Here is a 20,662-nt window from a genome sequence, read left to right as displayed (position 1 = left end):
CCTTACATTTTGTCATACCCCTGAGAGACAAAGTTTACAAATTCTTAGGTTTAACGGCTGAAAGCCACTGTGTTGGAAAGTAGGCCTTCTTGTATCATAGTGTATAACCTACCAGACTGGATATTCTTCCAAAATATTGTCCTTTCCGTTTCAGATGTGAGATAAGGGGGTGTGCAGAAGCTCTGATCTAATGACTGTGCCATCCCATGCAGACTGTCCCACCTTCCAAAATGGCAGGCGGCAGTCATCATCACCTGACCAATGTTGTTCAAATACTTTTAACTCTTCTGTGATGCATCACTAAAATGAGGAGGTCATTACCCCACTGTTTACTGGAGTCTTTCTCCAGAGAACAAAACTTTGAAAATATTCTGTTTAAATTGTTCTAAGGAGCTTTCCTTCCTCTGAACATACTTAACATATTAAGTTAATTGCAACAGTTTAACCATTAGCCCCCTGCCTCCATCACCATGTGATAATGTGTACTCTCTCCAAATTATGCAGCGGTATAGAACTGCAGCACATTAATTAAATAGCAGGGTTTAGACACAGAGGATGTGGAATGCTGAGTATTGCATTTAACAAAGAGAAACTAATCATGCATTACTGAGTTGCCTATAATTTACCACACAATGGCTTCCAGCTATCTAGTGTGTCTTGGATCATTCCGCAGCGTGTATGCAAAATAGTATTATGTATAAATCGTAAGATGAAATTAAATTAAAGGGTGTCCCCCACTGCCCTAAGGTACACCAAGGGTACACCAAGAAAGCAGTACAGGTCAGCGGTTAAACCTCCCTTGAGCTGTTTTACTTCGCAAGGACTGTATTTATATCGCCTCCAGTGAAGGAAGCCAGAGACAATTTCATAACCACATACAACAAGGCTATCTATGTAGGTAGCGATCATGTACAGTCCTGATGAAAGCATGTGACCTTATAGCGAAAAGGCGCTGAAGTATGTAATTGAAACCACCAGCGTGCTATACAGTTTTAATCAACTAAATAGATTAAAATTGTACTGCCCATCCCTATGCAATTTAACACTTTTAGCATTTGTTACTCCTACTCTTGAGACTTCAGAAGATTTGGTAGAAAAATCTTTCTCAGTGCCTACACTCAATGCCAGCAAACAGAAGGCAAACCAGTGGTTTGCTGCACTAGGATGCACATGGATAATAGCTGGCATTAAGGATACGACCATGATCACTCCCCTCAAGTATTGTTTTAAGGTAATATGGATTTGAGACACCAATGGTCATGTCATTCATAAACTTTTGTTAAGCTGATCGGCCTGGCACTTGATCCCATCAATTCTCAACATTACCAGGGAAATTGAAATTGATGAATATTGGTTAATGACAGTAAGTATATGAGGTATTCTGACTCAGAATACCTATCGCTTGGTTGAATCGAAATTGAAGATTTAATAAGAGATCGAAATTTGTTGATGAGCAATAGGACAAGGGTCTAATTCCTGATTCTTTGTGAGACACCAACCTATATCCAAAAGCTCTTAAAATAGATGAATGCCATGATGCTTCTTATCATAATAGTTACTGGGCTAGAGCTCCAGTTTAAGCCAATCATTTCTCCTAGTGATGTATAGAGAGGTATAGGCCACCTAGCTCAGCTGTAGAGTTCTGATTGAATATCCACCAGACTATGCCTTCACGGTCAGATGAACCTATGGTAAAAAAGGTAACACCTCTGCTTCACGGAGATCAATGCCCGCGGACTCACCTCATTTTCATAGATGAGCAACTGGGCTCTACACAGCTGGATGTAGCGGTCCTTCCAGTATCCCAGGAGGCCTCCACTGCTCTTTTTAAGCCAGCCTGCTTTGTCCACAGTCTTATTCGATTTCTTACTACTGTTGTTTGCTCCCTAGAAAAAAGAGCACATGGAAGGATTAAGGTGTAAAAATAGCAGAAATGTTACTTTATAATTTAAGTTTGGTCATAAAGAATTGAAGTTGAGATCTCAGAATGGCATTACATGGATTAAGCTTTCAGAATGTGTAGGAGGCTGGACTGGCTTGTAGTGAGTACCTAGGGGTACTTGCACCTTGCACCAGGCCCAGTTATCCCTTATTAGTGTATAGGGTGTCTAGCAGCATAGGCTGATAGATAATGGTAGCTTAGCAGAGCAGCTTAGGCTGAACTAGGAGACGAGTGAAGCTCCTACAGTACCACTAGTGCCATATGCACAATATCATAAGAAAACACAATACACAGATATACTAAAAATAAAGGTACTTTATTTTTATGACAATATGCCAAAAGTATCTCAGTGAGTACCCTCAGTATGAGGATAGCAAATATACACAAGATATATGTACACAATACCAAAATATGCAGTAATAGTATTAGAAAACAGTGCAAACAATGTATAGTTACAATAGGATGCAATGGGGACACATAGGGATAGGGGCACCACAAACCATATACTCCAAAAGTGGAATGCGAACCACGAATGGACCCCAAACCTATGTGACCTTGTAGAGGGTCGCTGGGACTATTAGAAAATAGTAAGGGTTAGAAAAATAGCCCACCCCAAGACCCTGAAAAGTGAGTGCAAAGTGCACTAAAGTTCCCCAAAGGACATAGAAGTTGTGATAGGGGAATTCTGCAGGAAAGACACAATGCAACAACGATGGATTTCCAGTCGAGGGTACCTGTGGAACAAGGGGACCAAGTCCAAAAGTCACAAGCAAGTCGGAGATGGGCAGATGCCCAGGAAATGCCAGCTGTGGGTGCAAAGAAGCTGCTACTGGACAGTAGAAGCTTAGGTTTCTGCAGGAACGACAAGGGCTAGAGACTTCCCCTTTGGAGGACGGATCCCTCACGCCGTGGAGAGTCGTGCAGAAGTGTTTTCCTGCCGAAAGACCGCCAACAAGCCTTGCTAGCTGCAAATCGTGCGGTTAGTGTTTTTGGATGCTGCTGTGGCCCAGGAGGGACCAGGATGTCGCCAATTGCGTCAGGGGACAGAGGGGGCGTCGAGCAAGACAAGGAGCACTCTCAGCAGCAGGCAGCACCCGCAGAAGTGCCAGAAACAGGCACTACGAGGATGCGTGAAACAGTGCTCACCCGAAGTCGCACAAAGGAGTCCCACGTCGCCGGAGAACAACTTAGAAGGTCGTGCAATGCAGGTTAGAGTGCTGTGGACCCAGGCTGGACTGTGCACAAAGGATTTCTGCCGGAAGTGCACGGAGGCCAGAGTAGCTGCAAAAGTCGCGGTTCCCAGCAATGCAGTCTGGCGTGGGGAGGCAAGGACTTACCTCCACCAAACTTGGACTGAAGAGTCACTGGACTGTGGGAGTCACTTGGACAGAGTTGCTGGATTCAAGGGACCTCGCTCGTCGTGCTGAGAGGAGACCCAAGGTACCGGTGATGCAGTTCTTTGGTGCCTGCGGTTGCGGGGGGACGATTCCGTCGACCCACGGGAGATTTCTTCGGAGCTTCTAGTGCAGAGAGGAGGCAGACTACCCCCACAGCATGCACCACCAGGAAAACAGTCGAGAAGGCGGCAGGATCAGCGTTACAGAGTTGCAGTAGTCGTCTTCGCTACTATGTTGCAGTTTTGCAGTTTTGCAGGCTTCCAGCGCGGTCAGCAGTCGATTCCTTGGCAGAAGGTGAAGAGAGAGATGCAGAGGAACTCGGATGAGCTCTTGCATTCGTTATCTAAGGAATCCTAAGAGACAGAGACCCTAAATAGCCAGAAAAGAGGGTTTGGCTACCTAGGAGAGAGGATAGGCTAGCAACACCTGAAGGAGCCTATCAGCAGGAGTCTCTGACGTCACCTGATGGCACTGGCCACTCAGAGCAGTCCAGTGTGCCAGCAGCACCTCTGTTTCCAAGATGGCAGAGGTCTGGAGCACACTGGAGGAGCTCTGGGCACCTCCCAGGGGAGGTACAGGTCAGGGGAGTGGTCACTCCCCTTCCCTTTGTCCAGTTTCGCGCCAGAGCAGGGCTAAGGGGTCCCTAAACCAGTGTAGACTGGCTTATGCAGAAATGGGCACCATGTGTGCCCATGAAAGCATTTCCAGAGGCTGGGGGAGGCTACTCCTCCCCTGCCTTCACACCATTTTCCAAAGGGAGAGGGTGTAACACCCTCTCTCAGAGGAAGTCCTTTGTTCTGCCATCCTGGGCCAGGCCTGGCTGGACCCCAGGAGGGCAGAAGCCTCTCTGAGGGGTTGGCAGCAGCAGCAGCTGCAGTGAAACCCCGGGAAAGGCAGTTTGGCAGTACCAGGGTCTGTGCTACAGACCACTGGGATCATGGGATTGTGCCAACTATGCCAGGATGGTATAGAGGGGGCAATTCCATGATCATAGACATGTTACATGGCCATATTCGGAGTTACCATTGTGAAGCTACATATAGGTAGTGACCTATATGTAGTGCACGCGTGTAATGGTGTCCCCGCACTCACAAAGTCCGGGGAATTGGCCCTGAACAATGTGGGGGCACCTTGGCTAGTGCCAGGGTGCCCACACACTAAGTAACTTAGCACCCAACCTTTACCAGGTAAAGGTTAGACATATAGGTGACTTATAAGTTACTTAAGTGTAGTGTAAAATGGCTGTGAAATAACGTGGACGTTATTTCACTCAGGCTGCAGTGGCAGGCCTGTGTAAGAATTGTCAGAGCTCCCTATGGGTGGCAAAAGAAATGCTGCAGCCCATAGGGATCTCCTGGAACCCCAATACCCTGGGTACCTTAGTACCATATACTAGGGAATTATAAGGGTGTTCCAGTAAGCCAATGTTAATTGGTAAAATTGGTCACTAGCCTGTTAGTGACACTTTGAAAGAAATGAGAGAGCATAACCACTGAGGTTCTGGTTAGCAGAGCCTCAGTGAGACAGTTAGGCATCACACAGGGAACACATACCTATAGGTCACAAACTTATGAGCATTGGGGTCCTGACTAGCAGGGTCCCAGTGACACATAACAAACATACTGAAAACATAGGGTTTTCACTATGAGCACTGGGCCCTGGCTAGCAGGATCCCAGTGAGACAGTGAAAACACCCTGACATACACTCACAAACAGGCCAAAAGTGGGGGTAACAAGGCTAGAAAGAGGCTACTTTCTCACAGAATGTAACAAACACCTCACCCAAAATGGCACCTCCACTTCTACTTAAGTGAATTTCTCAGTATAGGGCATGTGCCGAGTGTAAGGTTTGGATGCAGTGATTAAGCTTGTGAGTGCGCCATCTGGGGGACTCCAGAGCAACATGTCTACTCAACTTTTGGATTATGCTAAACATTTCTTAGCCTCTGAACGGCCAATGACGCCAGGCAGCAGAATATTCCCAAGCACATATAACACATACATGGAGTCTTGAGGTGAGACAACTGCCAGGCACTGCAGAGCCATAAATGTGCACATCAACAACAAAGAACTCTGCATTGCAATCAAATTTTCGTTTTGATATTCAAATACGAGCAGGCGTCACAGACCTAGCGAAATGAATGATAATCCACTCACCTAAACTCAACACAAAAAACGGATGTCCGCCATCACAGATGGGAATTTATGCCCCTTCACCATACAGAGATGTCCTCTGAAAACTTCTCGGACAGCAAGAAAAGCAAAATCTACCAATTTTCTAGTAATCAACGCCTAAACTACCCGTGCCCGCTCTGCCAACTGCTGCTGTTCTGGAAAGTGAACAACATTTTACCATAGACCATATAAGACACAGAAGTCCCAGCACTCATCCTGGGGAATCTCCTCGTAAGCCTGCGTGAAATAGTATTAGTCCCAATGAAAGCAGCAGAGACAAAGAAACCAGGTTATATCACCCAGCCCCTTGCTGGCTACACTAGTTCTAGTCTTTTCCTGAAGGATGCTAGGGAAGATTATATTGTGTTGTACCATCTATATAGCGCATCATATCGCAGTGGGGTACATAAGTACCCCACACCGTGGGCAAGTGTGGGGTGGCAGAGTGTTGTATTTATTATTACATTATGTGGGAAGCATTATGTTGGTATACATAAGTGACCAGGGATGTCATTTTATCTTGTTTTAGGGCACAGTGCCTAGCAGTGTTATACAGGAGGTGTGAGAGACATGCACGGATATTATGGTTAAGACTAAAACATCTAGGCAGCTACATAGCACAAGCCTAGCCAAAGGCACAAAGGGGTGCTATGTGAGTGTACACCAAATAGGAGGACGCGGTGGGGGGGCATAAAATAGAGAAGTCCTAGTAATCTTCATGGCAACATGCACAAGGTAGAGATGCTATCAAATGAGTAAAACAATGCCACATGGATAGAAATGAGAGTTGCAGTAGCAGTACTGAACACAGCCTGCCACTGTACAAACACGCCTCATGAACAAGGAAATAGGTGGGAATAGAATCAAGCTTAGAAACATGAGACAAAACAATACAATCCTCAAAGGCCCAGATTAAACTACTCGTGTTTGGCAGTAAGAGGCAAAATATTTTGAACAGCATTTTGTACACCAAGCTACTGTGATGCTCTGAAAGCCTGCCTTTATGGATGATCCCTCCTCAAGTCCTGGATTAGACCCTTTCCAAATATGCATGCTGCAAATGCAGAATGAGAGATGAAGTGCTTGGTAGGTTGCTGCATTGACAACACAAGAAAGAATTGGTTGGCCTGAGTGGCCTCTCTGTATTAACTCTTCTTTTTGAGCCCTTTACTGTTTCTTAAATCCCAGAGACCCTTGCTCTTTCTATTTGTGTCTGATGAGGCATATTCCACTCATTCTAGAACTGCCTCCCAGATAATTTCTACTTTCATTATTACAGAATGTCCCTTCAGTAAAATTTGTGTTAAAAAAGACAATGTAGTGAAACAAGAGACCCTCCTTGCATGTCTCACCTAAGACAGCAGCATAAAGTAGACAAAATGAAGTCGATTTAAATTCGCACACTGTCCAGGCACAAGTTGTAAAAATGAAGTTGACATGTATATCAGCACACAGTATAAGCACAAGTTGTGGGCAAAATAAAGCTGATTTAAATATCCCATTGCGAGACACAATATGTCACAGGTTGTTAGCAAAAATGTAGTTGATTCAACCATGCACACAGTGTAAGGCACACGTTGTGAGCAAAACGAAGGATGGTTTAAGGATGCACTCACTGCGAGACACACATGTTGGCAAAAAATTCGCACTCATTGCTCAGCTCGGGTTGACAAAAATGGATCGATTTAAATAAGGACCATGTGGGAGATGTCAGGATAGCCTGTGCTGAGGGCTCCCAATTTTCAAGATCACAATGTGGATGCTATCTGCATAGAGCTGTGAAGACCGCCAGTGAAAGAAAGTTTTCTTGGAAATAGTGAACTGCAAAGCAAAGATGGCTAGTGGCTTTGGTCACAAGTTATTCGGTCTAAAGTTCACTTTAGGAAGGGGACTTTGGGTTATCTCAATTTCTGAAAATTCTGTAAAGGACCCATTATTCATTTTAAAGCGTTCAGTGCCAGTAACATTGGTCAGAACTGGATTTGGCTTATAGAGAACTTGACATATAAGTTAAAGGGCCTCATTCATAGAATGTTTTAAAACGTGCATTTTTATTAGCCAGTAATAATGAGTGCAGCGTGTTCTGACTATAAAGACATACATTCAGACTTGAAATAAGGAGCAACTCCAAATAAACAAATAGCTGGGTAATTTCATGGTAAATTGTGTTTTAAAGCATACTGGCGTTGCAGCGGTACTCCATCTTTTATTCCTTCAAATATATGGATTTACTTACTTTGGCACCACAAGGTATAGGCTGCTGAACCTTGGAGTTGGTGCTGTTTACCAATTTCACCTTGACTAAACTCAGCCTCCCCATCTCAATTTAACCCACCTCCCCTCTCAGTTCTGCACCCTCCCAACAGCAGAGCAGCTACCACACTTCACTGTAGCTTTGCCCCAGCCCTTCCATCCTGTCCTGCCTGAGATGGTCTCTTCCTGCCTCCCTCATCGTAGCTCTTGCACACCTTCCTTCAGCCCTGACAGAGCAGCCATTATTCTCTCCTCCTTCCCTCCAGACCTGTTATTCACCTGCTTCCTTTTCATGGCCTCCTATCTTAGATCTTTCCTCCATCCTTCACCCCACAATCGTCTCCCTCTTTCACACACGCTCCTGTCTCCTCATCCAGCTTTACTTCCTCTCTTGTGAACACTTCTCACCCGCCTACTCCTCATTTCTCCTCTCCCTTCTTTATCTGAAGCTCTTCTCCCCCTCCTGTCCTCCAGCTGCTGCTCTTAACTCCTGCTCTTCTACTCCTGTAGCCCCAAACCAGCCGCCCTCACCCCCCTCCAGACATTACTTTTCCCTCTTTCAGCTCACGCCTCTTTCTCTATTTTCAGCGCCCCCTTCGCCTAAGTCATCTTCAGTCCCGACTATTTCTTATTATTGATGATCCAGGGAACGAATAATATGCAGTGCAGTGTAGGTGATAAGGAGGATGACTACAATGCCCTAAAATTGCAGGTGAAAAAAGGTTAATTTGAGGGTGTGCAGCTGTGTAACTCCAAACAGCGGCAGAACGGTGATTACAAATATTTGTCTTCTAACACGATGGACATAGGCTGGCTCTAGTGCAGTTTGCGGTTATAGTTGCTTTGATTACAGGACCTCCCCCCGGCCCCAGTGCAGGGACTCCACTGTAATTGCCTTGTGGGTACACGGGTGAAGTTCAGGTTGGCACTCAACCATTATCCCGGGCGGGCCTCAACATTTTGAACTGGTGCAGCACTGAGGGTGCAATTGGCAGCGCCGGACGCACGTGTAGTCAAAACCTTTTCGAAGGGATTGGCGCCTGGGTGCCGTGGACATCAATTCACCAAAATGCCAGGGGTAGCAGAGGTGACCACCTATCATTTAAACTTTACGTTCACTCACACACGCATGCTTACGCATACACTCCCACTTACACACACTCACACTTACACACACTCTTTCTTACATAACAACACTCTCACCCGCAAACAAGCACACAACATACATTTAAAATATTTCTTTACTTATCTCAGCTGCCAGGGAGGGTCATATTCCGGCAAATTGTAATTCATTGTTTATTACTCAAATTGTAAAAAATAACATATTATTCATTAATAGTGTAATAAAGAATTGTGAAAAAACAAGGAAGGAGGGACTGCCATTGTGTCCCTGGCACAGATTTTGCCACCTCTGAGGCCAAGGGTCGCAAAGGCAGACGAGGGGTCACAAGGAGGCAAGCCAGAGGTCGCAGCTGCGACCCCTGGCGACCCGTAAATGACCTCCATGCTGTCTGCCTGTTTGAACAGAGTTGCATGGCGCAGGCTGCAGCTGGGATGCTTCACGTGACAATAACTTTGGAGACTGCTGCTCTCAATATGTCAGTCAAAATGGGGAGCACCCTGTCTTCCATTCCAGCATTTGTGACCCCAAGGCATCATGGTAAATGCAGTCATTAGCACGAATTTGAACAGAGTTTTAAAAGTTTTTCACCATAAGTTGGTGCGGCGAGTGCCGTATCTTCGGACACGTGTTTCTGGCTATTTGGCCGTCGTCAGCGAAGAGCAACGTGTAGCTGGCGGGGTTGCTTGAAATGCCGCCTTGAAAGTATTCACAGGTTTAAGTACCACTCAAGAAGGCGCACAGGTGCTTCACCCGAGCTCGTCAGCTCAGAGGCTCACGGGAGCCTTAATTACAACAGTCAAAATGGGGAGCACCCTGTCTTCCATTCCAGCATTTGTGACCCCAAGGCATCATGGTAAATGCAGTCATTAGCACGAATTTGAACAGAGTTTTAAAAGTTTTTCACCATAAGATGGTGCGGCGAGTGCCGTATCTTCGGACACGTGTTTCTGGCTATTTGGCCGTCGTCAGCGAAGAGCAACGTGTAGCTGGCGGGGTTGCTTGAAATGCCGCCTTGAAAGTATTCACAGGTTTAAGTACCACTCAAGAAGGCGCACAGGTGCTTCACCCGAGCTCGTCAGCTCAGAGGCTCACGGGAGCCTTAATTACAACAGTCAAAATGGGGAGCACCCTGTCTTCCATTCCAGCATTTGTGACCCCAAGGCACCATGGTAAATGCAGTCATTAGCACGAATTTGAACAGAGTTTTAAAAGTTTTTCACCATAAGTTGGTGCGGCGAGTGCCGTATCTTCGGACACGTGTTTCTGGCTATTTGGCCGTCGTCAGCGAAGAGCAACGTGTAGCTGGCGGGGTTGCTTGAAATGCCGCCTTGAAAGTATTCACAGGTTTAAGTACCACTCAAGAAGGCGCACAGGTGCTTCACCCGAGCTCGTCAGCTCAGAGGCTCACGGGAGCCTTAATTACAACAGTCAAAATGGGGAGCACCCTGTCTTCCATTCCAGCATTTGTGACCCCAAGGCATCATGGTAAATGCAGTCATTAGCACGAATTTGAACAGAGTTTTAAAAGTTTTTCACCATAAGTTGGTGCGGCGAGTGCCGTATCTTCGGACACGTGTTTCTGGCTATTTGGCCGTCGTCAGCGAAGAGCAACGTGTAGCTGGCGGGGTTGCTTGAAATGCCGCCTTGAAAGTATTCACAGGTTTAAGTACCACTCAAGAAGGCGCACAGGTGCTTCACCCGAGCTCGTCAGCTCAGAGGCTCACGGGAGCCTTAATTACAACAGTCAAAATGGGGAGCACCCTGTCTTCCATTCCAGCATTTGTGACCCCAAGGCATCATGGTAAATGCAGTCATTAGCACGAATTTGAACAGAGTTTTAAAAGTTTTTCACAATAAGTTGGTGCGGCGAGTGCCGTATCTTCGGACACGTGTTTCTGGCTATTTGGCCGTCGTCAGAGAAGAGCAACGTGTAGCTGGCGGGGTTGCTTGAAATGCCGCCTTGAAAGTATTCACAGGTTTAAGTACCACTCAAGAAGGCGCACAGGTGCTTCACCCGAGCTCGTCAGCTCAGAGGCTCACGGGAGCCTTAATTACAACAGTCAAAATGGGGAGCACCCTGTCTTCCATTCCAGCATTTGTGACCCCAAGGCATCATGGTAAATGCAGTCATTAGCACGAATTTGAACAGAGTTTTAAAAGTTTTTCACCATAAGTTGGTGCGGCGAGTGCCGTATCTTCGGACACGTGTTTCTGGCTATTTGGCCGTCGTCAGCGAAGAGCAACGTGTAGCTGGCGGGGTTGCTTGAAATGCCGCCTTGAAAGTATTCACAGGTTTAAGTACCACTCAAGAAGGCGCACAGGTGCTTCACCCGAGCTCGTCAGCTCAGAGGCTCACGGGAGCCTTAATTACAACAGTCAAAATGGGGAGCACCCTGTCTTCCATTCCAGCATTTGTGACCCCAAGGAATCATGGTAAATGCAGTCATTAGCACGAATTTGAACAGAGTTTTAAAAGTTTTTCACCATAAGTTGGTGCGGCGAGTGCCGCTATCTTCGGACACGTGTTTCTGGCTATTTGGCCGTCGTCAGCGAAGAGCAACGTGTAGCTGGCGGGGTTGCTTGAAATGCCGCCTTGAAAGTATTCACAGGTTTAAGTACCACTCAAGAAGGCGCACAGGTGCTTCACCCGAGCTCGTCAGCTCAGAGGCTCACGGGAGCCTTAATTACAACAGTCAAAATGGGGAGCACCCTGTCTTCCATTCCAGCATTTGTGACCCCAAGGCATCATGGTAAATGCAGTCATTAGCACGAATTTGAACAGAGTTTTAAAAGTTTTTCACCATAAGTTGGTGCGGCGAGTGCCGTATCTTCGGACACGTGTTTCTGGCTATTTGGCCGTCGTCAGCGAAGAGCAACGTGTAGCTGGCGGGGTTGCTTGAAATGCCGCCTTGAAAGTATTCACAGGTTTAAGTACCACTCAAGAAGGCGCACAGGTGCTTCACCCGAGCTCGTCAGCTCAGAAGCTCACGGGAGCCTTAATTACAACAGTCAAAATGGGGAGCACCCTGTCTTCCATTCCAGCATTTGTGACCCCAAGGCATCATGGTAAATGCAGTCATTAGCACGAATTTGAACAGAGTTTTAAACGTTTTTCACCATAAGTTGGTGCGGCGAGTGCCGTATCTTCGGACACGTGTTTCTGGCTATTTGGCCGTCGTCAGCGAAGAGCAACGTGTAGCTGGCGGGGTTGCTTGAAATGCCGCCTTGAAAGTATTCACAGGTTTAAGTACCACTCAAGAAGGCGCACAGGTGCTTCACCCGAGCTCGTCAGCTCAGAGGCTCACGGGAGCCTTAATTACAACAGTCAAAATGGGGAGCACCCTGTCTTCCATTCCAGCATTTGTGACCCCAAGGCATCATGGTAAATGCAGTCATTAGCACGAATTTGAACAGAGTTTTAAAAGTTTTTCACCATAAGTTGGTGCGGCGAGTGCCGTATCTTCGGACACGTGTTTCTGGCTATTTGGCCGTCGTCAGCGAAGAGCAACGTGTAGCTGGCGGGGTTGCTTGAAATGCCGCCTTGAAAGTATTCACAGGTTTAAGTACCACTCAAGAAGGCGCACAGGTGCTTCACCCGAGCTCGTCAGCTCAGAGGCTCACGGGAGCCTTAATTACAACAGTCAAAATGGGGAGCACCCTGTCTTCCATTCCAGCATTTGTGACCCCAAGGCATCATGGTAAATGCAGTCATTAGCACGAATTTGAACAGAGTTTTAAAAGTTTTTCACCATAAGTTGGTGCGGCGAGTGCCGTATCTTCGGACACGTGTTTCTGGCTATTTGGCCGTCGTCAGCGAAGAGCAACGTGTAGCTGGCGGGGTTGCTTGAAATGCCGCCTTGAAAGTATTCACAGGTTTAAGTACCACTCAAGAAGGCGCACAGGTGCTTCACCCGAGCTCGTCAGCTCAGAGGCTCACGGGAGCCTTAATTACAACAGTCAAAATGGGGAGCACCCTGTCTTCCATTCCAGCATTTGTGACCCCAAGGCATCATGGTAAATACAGTCATTAGCACGAATTTGAACAGAGTTTTAAAAGTTTTTCACCATAAGTTGGTGCGGCGAGTGCCGTATCTTCGGACACGTGTTTCTGGCTATTTGGCCGTCATCAGCGAAGAGCAACGTGTAGCTGGCGGGGTTGCTTGAAATGCCGCCTTGAAAGTATTCACAGGTTTAAGTACCACTCAAGAAGGCGCACAGGTGCTTCACCCGAGCTCGTCAGCTCAGAGGCTCACGGGAGCCTTAATTACAACAGTCAAAATGGGGAGCACCCTGTCTTCCATTCCAGCATTTGTGACCCCAAGGCATCATGGTAAATGCAGTCATTAGCACGAATTTGAACAGCGTTTTAAAAGTTTTTCACCATAAGTTGGTGCGGCGAGTGCCGTATCTTCGGACACGTGTTTCTGGCTATTTGGCCGTCGTCAGCGAAGAGCAACGTGTAGCTGGCGGGGTTGCTTGAAATGCCGCCTTGAAAGTATTCACAGGTTTAAGTACCACTCAAGAAGGCGCACAGGTGCTTCACCCGAGCTCGTCAGCTCAGAGGCTCACGGGAGCCTTAATTACAACAGTCAAAATGGGGAGCACCCTGTCTTCCATTCCAGCATTTGTGACCCCAAGGCATCATGGTAAATGCAGTCATTAGCACGAATTTGAACAGAGTTTTAAAAGTTTTTCACCATAAGTTGGTGCGGCGAGTGCCGTATCTTCTGACACGTGTTTCTGGCTATTTGGCCGTCGTCAGCGAAGAGCAACGTGTAGCTGGCGGGGTTGCTTGAAATGCCGCCTTGAAAGTATTCACAGGTTTAAGTACCACTCAAGAAGGCGCACAGGTGCTTCACCCGAGCTCGTCAGCTCAGAGGCTCACGGGAGCCTTAATTACAACAGTCAAAATGGGGAGCACCCTGTCTTCCATTCCAGCATTTGTGACCCCAAGGCATCATGGTAAATGCAGTCATTAGCACGAATTTGAACAGAGTTTTAAAAGTTTTTCACCATAAGTTGGTGCGGCGAGTGCCGTATCTTCGGACACGTGTTTCTGGCTATTTGGCCGTCGTCAGCGAAGAGCAACGTGTAGCTGGCGGGGTTGCTTGAAATGCCGCCTTGAAAGTATTCACAGGTTTAAGTACCACTCAAGAAGGCGCACAGGTGCTTCACCCGAGCTCGTCAGCTCAGAGGCTCACGGGAGCCTTAATTACAACAGTCAAAATGGGGAGCACCCTGTCTTCCATTCCAGCATTTGTGACCCCAAGGCATCATGGTAAATGCAGTCATTAGCACGAATTTGAACAGAGTTTTTTAAAAGTTTTTCACCATAAGTTGGTGCGGCGAGTGCCGTATCTTCGGACACGTGTTTCTGGCTATTTGGCCGTCGTCAGCGAAGAGCAACGTGTAGCTGGCGGGGTTGCTTGAAATGCCGCCTTGAAAGTATTCACAGGTTTAAGTACCACTCAAGAAGGCGCACAGGTGCTTCACCCGAGCTCGTCAGCTCAGAGGCTCACGGGAGCCTTAATTACAACAGTCAAAATGGGGAGCACCCTGTCTTCCATTCCAGCATTTGTGACCCCAAGGCATCATGGTAAATGCAGTCATTAGCACGAATTTGAACAGAGTTTTTTAAAAGTTTTTCACCATAAGTTGGTGCGGCGAGTGCCGTATCTTCGGACACGTGTATCTGGCTATTTGGCCGTCGTCAGCGAAGAGCAACGTGTAGCTGGCGGGGTTGCTTGAAATGCCGCCTTGAAAGTATTCACAGGTTTAAGTACCACTCAAGAAGGCGCACAGGTGCTTCACCCGAGCTCGTCAGCTCAGAGGCTCACGGGAGCCTTAATTACACGTTGCTCTTCGCTGACGACGGCCAAATAGCCAGAAACACGTATCCGAAGATACGGCACTCGCCGCACCAACTTATGGTGAAAAACTTTTAAAACTCTGTTCAAATTCGTGCTAATGACTGCATTTACCATGATGCCTTGGGGTCACAAATGCTGGAATGGAAGACAGGGTGCTCCCCATTTTGACTGTTGTAATTAAGGCTCCCGTGAGCCTCTGAGCTGACGAGCTCGGGTGAAGCACCTGTGCGCCTTCTTGAGTGGTACTTAAACCTGTGAATACTTTCAAGGCGGCATTTCAAGCAACCCCGCCAGCTACACGTTGCTCTTCGCTGACGACGGCCAAATAGCCAGAAACACGTGTCCGAAGATACGGCACTCGCCGCACCAACTTATGGTGAAAAACGTTTAAAACTCTGTTCAAATTCGTGCTAATGACTGCATTTACCATGATGCCTTGGGGTCACAAATGCTGGAATGGAAGACAGGGTGCTCCCCATTTTGACTGTTGTAATTAAGGCTCCCGTGAGCCTCTGAGCTGACGAGCTCGGGTGAAGCACCTGTGCGCCTTCTTGAGTGGTACTTAAACCTGTGAATACTTTCAAGGCGGCATTTCAAGCAACCCCGCCAGCTACACGTTGCTCTTCGCTGACGACGGCCAAATAGCCAGAAACACGTGTCCGAAGATACGGCACTCGCCGCACCAACTTATGGTGAAAAACTTTTAAAACTCTGTTCAAATTCGTGCTAATGACTGCATTTACCATGATGCCTTGGGGTCACAAATGCTGGAATGGAAGACAGGGTGCTCCCCATTTTGACTGTTGCTCTCAATATGTGTAAAACCAAAGAATCAACCCAAACTTCAGTAATTGGTAAATTGGCCGAAGCATTCATTTTGCTCCAATTTCCCAGCTATGGAAGTCAGCTTTGTTTTCATAAGTGCTATTTTCAAAAACGATCACTTCACTTTCAAACTCGCGACATGGGACCATAAAAACCACAGCCGTCCTCCATTGTGAATCCATGTGTGAAACAGAGAGCAAACAAGTGAAACTGCTTGTGAGAAACAGGAGCTGAGAAAGAGAATGATGTGACCAAGGAAGGCTCGGTGCAAGGGAGCTTCCGTTTGTGAAAAGGACAAGTAAATGGGGTTTGCGAGGATTTAAAAGGGAATGGATTGTGTGCATGTGTTTGTGACAGGAGCATTGTGAGAGGAGCATATCATTTAGAGGTAAGGGTGTCAATGAAAAGGGGATGGTAAGAGGAGCGTGTGGGGCAGAAAAGATGGTCTTTGAGCGATAGGTGCGAGAAAAAATGAAACTAAAGGGATGTGAAAAGACGATGTGAGAAAGGAGTGCACGAGACACAATAATGATATTAGTGTCTGGAAAAGTAGCATGTCAGGAGTCTGAAGGAAATGGGAAGATTAGAGAGAGAAGGTTATTAGGTGATGGCCAAAATCCGATGTGTGAATGAAAAGTGTGATGGAGGAGGGCCTCTGAGATTGAGAAAGGGAGGTGGAGGGCGAAGAAGAGAAAATGTGAGGCTCAGGCATTTAAGAAAATACACAAGTGCATGATAGAGGAAAATCTTAAAGAGAGTAACTGTGAGAATAGAAAACCATGTATGACGGGGGAGGAAGGACAATGTTTGAGAAAGAAGATAGTAAGTACTAGGTGGATGATGTGGCTGCCACCAGCAGGGGGTGTCACACTTTCAGTACAAGCAACAAATGTTTCACAATTGCCTGGATGGATGGTACAGAAAAAATTTCCTTAGATTAAAGATAGCAAAATTCCTTCTGCTGGTCCTAGCTGGTGCAGACAGGGACAGACGCAGTAGAGACAATTAAGAAAGAGAGGGGCAATATCAGATAGGGTGCATAAAAGAGTGAGAAAAGATGAGGAGAATGTGAAAGAGGCATATACAAAAGATTCTTTGGCATTTAAGAAGGCATGAGAGAAGCAGATGTGAATGAAGAGTTTGGAACAGATTAGGGTAAGAGAAAAGGATGAAAATACAAATGAAGGTGACAAGAGAAAATAGGAAGAGACTGAAAGAGACAGAAATGTAAGTCTATGACGTGCTCAGGAGGGAGAGAGAATGAGAAAGAGAGCAATCTACTTGAGATAGGAAGAATATAGAAACAAAAGGGGCAATAGTGTGAAACATAGGATCATAAGAGAAATTTTTCTGTTCTTGCTATTTTTCGTTTAAACAGGCTACATTCATACTAGGCACAGGTCACTTTCTTTATCCACTTTCACATTACGATCAGCCTGTGTATTGGTATAGCAAGGGCCTACATTTTGACAAATGTGCATGTAAAAGACAAGTCAAATCAAAAAGAAGTGACAGCAGCAGGGCTGCAGGATATGACACTATGAGTTAAAGCAGAAGCAGGGACAGCAGGATTTTCAGGGTGCTGACGTGGAATATCACCTTAGTGAGGATGGCATCAGAACTTTCACATGATCACCTATGCATTCCTCTGTGTGAGTTAAGACCCCGCTCCAGAGATCTGTATGTAATCTACATGACACTCTTGCCTTAACGGTACACAGTCTGTGAGCAGTAAAGACTTGCACTAGTCTATCTTCTGAATCTGTTCTGCAGGGAAAATAAAATTGCACTTGCTACCCTTTGTGGGAGAAGGAATCTTACTTTGCCATCCTGTGCCGGTTCTACGAGGACGCAAGGCTTCCACTGTTCCTAAGTGATGGGTGTGTGTCCTGTGAGGGGGGAAGCTCGCACTGCTGATGCTCTCGCTCTACCTGTCCTTTGGTGGATGATGGACAGATGCATATGCTGCTTCTGCCCAGAGTGTGCCAGGTTTACAAAGAAGGGCCGTTTCCACTGCTGATGCCCCATCTTTTAGAAACCAAAAGATATACTGAATGCAATTGAATAACATGCACTATGAAATGGACAGTTTTGTAATATTTAATGGGAGATACCAAGACCTGTAGTCTGAGGAAGGTGCCCGACCATGTAGGGGCATTATTCAAGTGCCAAAACATAGTGACAGAAAAGAAACATAGTATACATTGCCCTCCTATTTTGAATTTTGTACTACGGAGACACCAGTGAAAACGTTTTAGCTCACTCACGCAGCTTTAATATAGGTCTGAGTTTAACAAAAGGACATAAATGTTGACTTGAGGGACATAAACTCATCTAAACCAGGCGACCCATAACTAGGAAACTGTACAACCAGTGAACAGTAGTAATTTCAGACAATTCTATTGCTAGATGTGGAACCCACCTTTGAAGCAATACACACTAGGTAGGTGAGGGTTCATCATACTATGTGAGGACAAAATGTATGGTAATTCCATTGGAGGTTTGTCTGTTTGTGGACTATTGTATGTTTAAGTCTGTTCACGGAGAGATTACAACAGTGGTTAAACTGCTCTCATTCCATCAGTTTTTGTGTTAGCTATATTCTACCTGTTCTGTATGTGTGAAAACTGTGTGATGTCCGTCCTGCGAAATGCGTTTTAATTCTTCTCTGTTTTGTAGAAGGTTGGGTAGCTGCTGTCCATGCTGTAGCTTTGTTGTGACGTGAAGCTCAGTATTTAAATTATAGAAGTGGGTGAGCTACTGAAAGCTGAAGCCAGCCTTGAGCCTTGAGCCTTGAGCCTGACTTTGGTTCAGTTTTGAGGCTCTCTTGGAACCTCGAGCCGATAACGAACCAAGCTTTCATTTGTGTCTCCTACATGCCACCCTCGATCTTCTAATCTCATGCACAAAGAGGTCAAATCAAAGCATTATCATTTGAGGTAAACAATAGACACTAATAGATACGTATATATTGTGGCTGATTCGTACAAAGTGAAACTAGAAAAGCTGAATGAATCGTTTCCCATGTTAACCAGATTGTGTGATCTTGCGCAAAGATTTTATTTTACTGAGCCTCCTTTTTCTTCACTATCACAAATGAAAGTACCTGCAAACACATGAGCTCCAAATACTAGCTGTACAAAACATATTGTGTTTGATTTAATAGACTGTGATGTTGCTCTATCTACAAGAATTTGGATTTGGGCCACATTCAGGGTTTATGTAACAACTGTCTTGCCTTGTAGTTCACTAATGGGACTGTCGCCAGGGTGGAGGCAGGTGCTTCTCAGTGCAGTGTTATACCAGATATATTATTGTTAAAGTTTCCATTCAATAAAGAAATACACTTTTTGAATCTTGATTTGACTTAATCATATTTTATTTGATGTTTGTTGTATAATTCACATGACAAACATTTTCAGGGCTTGACTCATGCACTAGCTGTAAGAGCTTGCCCTGTTAATTTAAATGCTCAAACAATGATTTGCATTGCCAAATGCTCGTTTTAATGCGTAATGTGGATAGAAGAGTGAACCCTCATGAAATATGCAAGGAGAGTTTGCTTTGGGTTTTATGTGTCAACCAAGCAGCATTGTGGAATGGACTACATGACTTTGTGAAAGTTAAAAGCATGCTTCGTAAGTGGCTCAATGCTGTGTATAAAACTTGAGACCAATTCTGGCACTGTACCTACCAGCACTTTGCATGCTGGAGTTTTCAGCCCATCCTGGCAGCATTCAAAGCAAAACTATAGGCCCTACAATGTAACATGCTGTCTACAGAGAAGCCAGGAATGGAAGATGGTATTGTGTGCTGGGCCACTGGAATTATGCAACAGGGTTTATAAAAGTATGTATCTAGGAAACCCAAATTATGAGGCATAATGCAACACAATCTGTTGCAGTATAATTTATTTATTTGGTCAGTTCAGCAACTAAACAAAGCTGCACCACATTATTACCAATTTACCATCATAATATAGCAATCATCAACTGGAAGGTGACCAGTTAAACTTTGCAAAATATTTGCTACTGCTCAGAATTATTGTTAGATTTGTCAGCCTAAGGGTGGTTTTCCACCATACTCTTTGCCTGCTTCCTCCATTTTCGCTGATCTCGTTTTTGCTGTCCTTAGGACTCTGGACACTTTACCACTGCTAACCAGTGGCAAAGGAAATGGGCTCACTCCTTAAAACATGGTAACACTGGCTTAACTCAATTGGCATATTTAATGCACTTATTTGTCCCTAGTAATGTGGTACTATGTGTGCCTACGACCTGTAATTTAAATCCTACTACTGCGGCTGCAGCACTAACTGCCCCACCCACTTAAGCAGCCCTTTAAACATATCTCAGGCCTGCCATTACAGCCTGTGTGTGCAGTTTCAAAAAGTGTTTTTGACCTGACAAGATTACCATTTTGCCAGCCCCAAACCTTTCTTTTTTATATATGCAAGTTACCCCTAGGGTAGACCATGGACAGCCCACAGGGTAGAGTGCAATGTATTTAAAATGTAGTACATGTACTTTTAAGTTCTACATGTCCTGACAGTGAAAAGTCCTTACATTCTTTTTCACTGTTGCATGGCCTACCTCTCTCACCCATAGGATAGCACTGGGTCTTCCTTATTACATTTAATAAGATGTAACTTTCTAATGGGAACAGGTCTAGAGCTCGCCCCCCACGTCCGCAGCACCAACCTGCTGTCTCCTGCCTCTGACCCCCGCCCACTCTGCTGCTAGCGTGTTCGAGGCCCTCCTCCACCCGCAGGCATCCTCCTGCGCCTCATCCCTGGTGTCTAGTGGGCTCTAGTAAGCTTCACTTGACCCGTGTGCCGCTTTCCGCCGTCCTGTAAGTGTTTTTCTATATTTTCAGCGCCTTGCCTCCTTGCGCTTCTGCCCCCGTCGTGCCCCTTCTGATTGTACCACTTTTCACCGTCCTGTAAGTGGTTTTCTATTGTTTTTTCAAGCGCCTTGCCTCCTGCGCATCTGCCCCCGTTGTGCCCCTCTGATTGCTGTACCCCGATTGTATTTTGTGCCATTAGTGTATTTTTGTGACTGTTTCTCAAATTGTGCCC

General features: G+C 45.9%; 1 protein-coding gene across 2 annotated transcripts in view; it reads right to left on the bottom strand.

Annotated features, from left to right (window-relative positions):
* PLEKHO2 (pleckstrin homology domain containing O2) overlaps nt 1-20,662 on the bottom strand; it is a 107,070-nt gene that overhangs the window by 21,665 nt on the left and 64,743 nt on the right. For both annotated transcript variants that reach the window (XM_069222810.1, XM_069222811.1), the window contains exon 2: nt 1,743-1,886. In XM_069222810.1, coding sequence (XP_069078911.1) covers nt 1,743-1,886 — 144 coding nt within the window. The remainder of the gene's footprint in view (nt 1-1,742; nt 1,887-20,662) is intronic.

This window comes from Pleurodeles waltl, chromosome 3_1 (genome assembly GCF_031143425.1).
Source record: "Pleurodeles waltl isolate 20211129_DDA chromosome 3_1, aPleWal1.hap1.20221129, whole genome shotgun sequence".
NCBI lineage: Eukaryota > Metazoa > Chordata > Amphibia > Caudata > Salamandridae > Pleurodeles > Pleurodeles waltl.
This window is presented reverse-complemented; position numbering and strand designations above follow the sequence as displayed.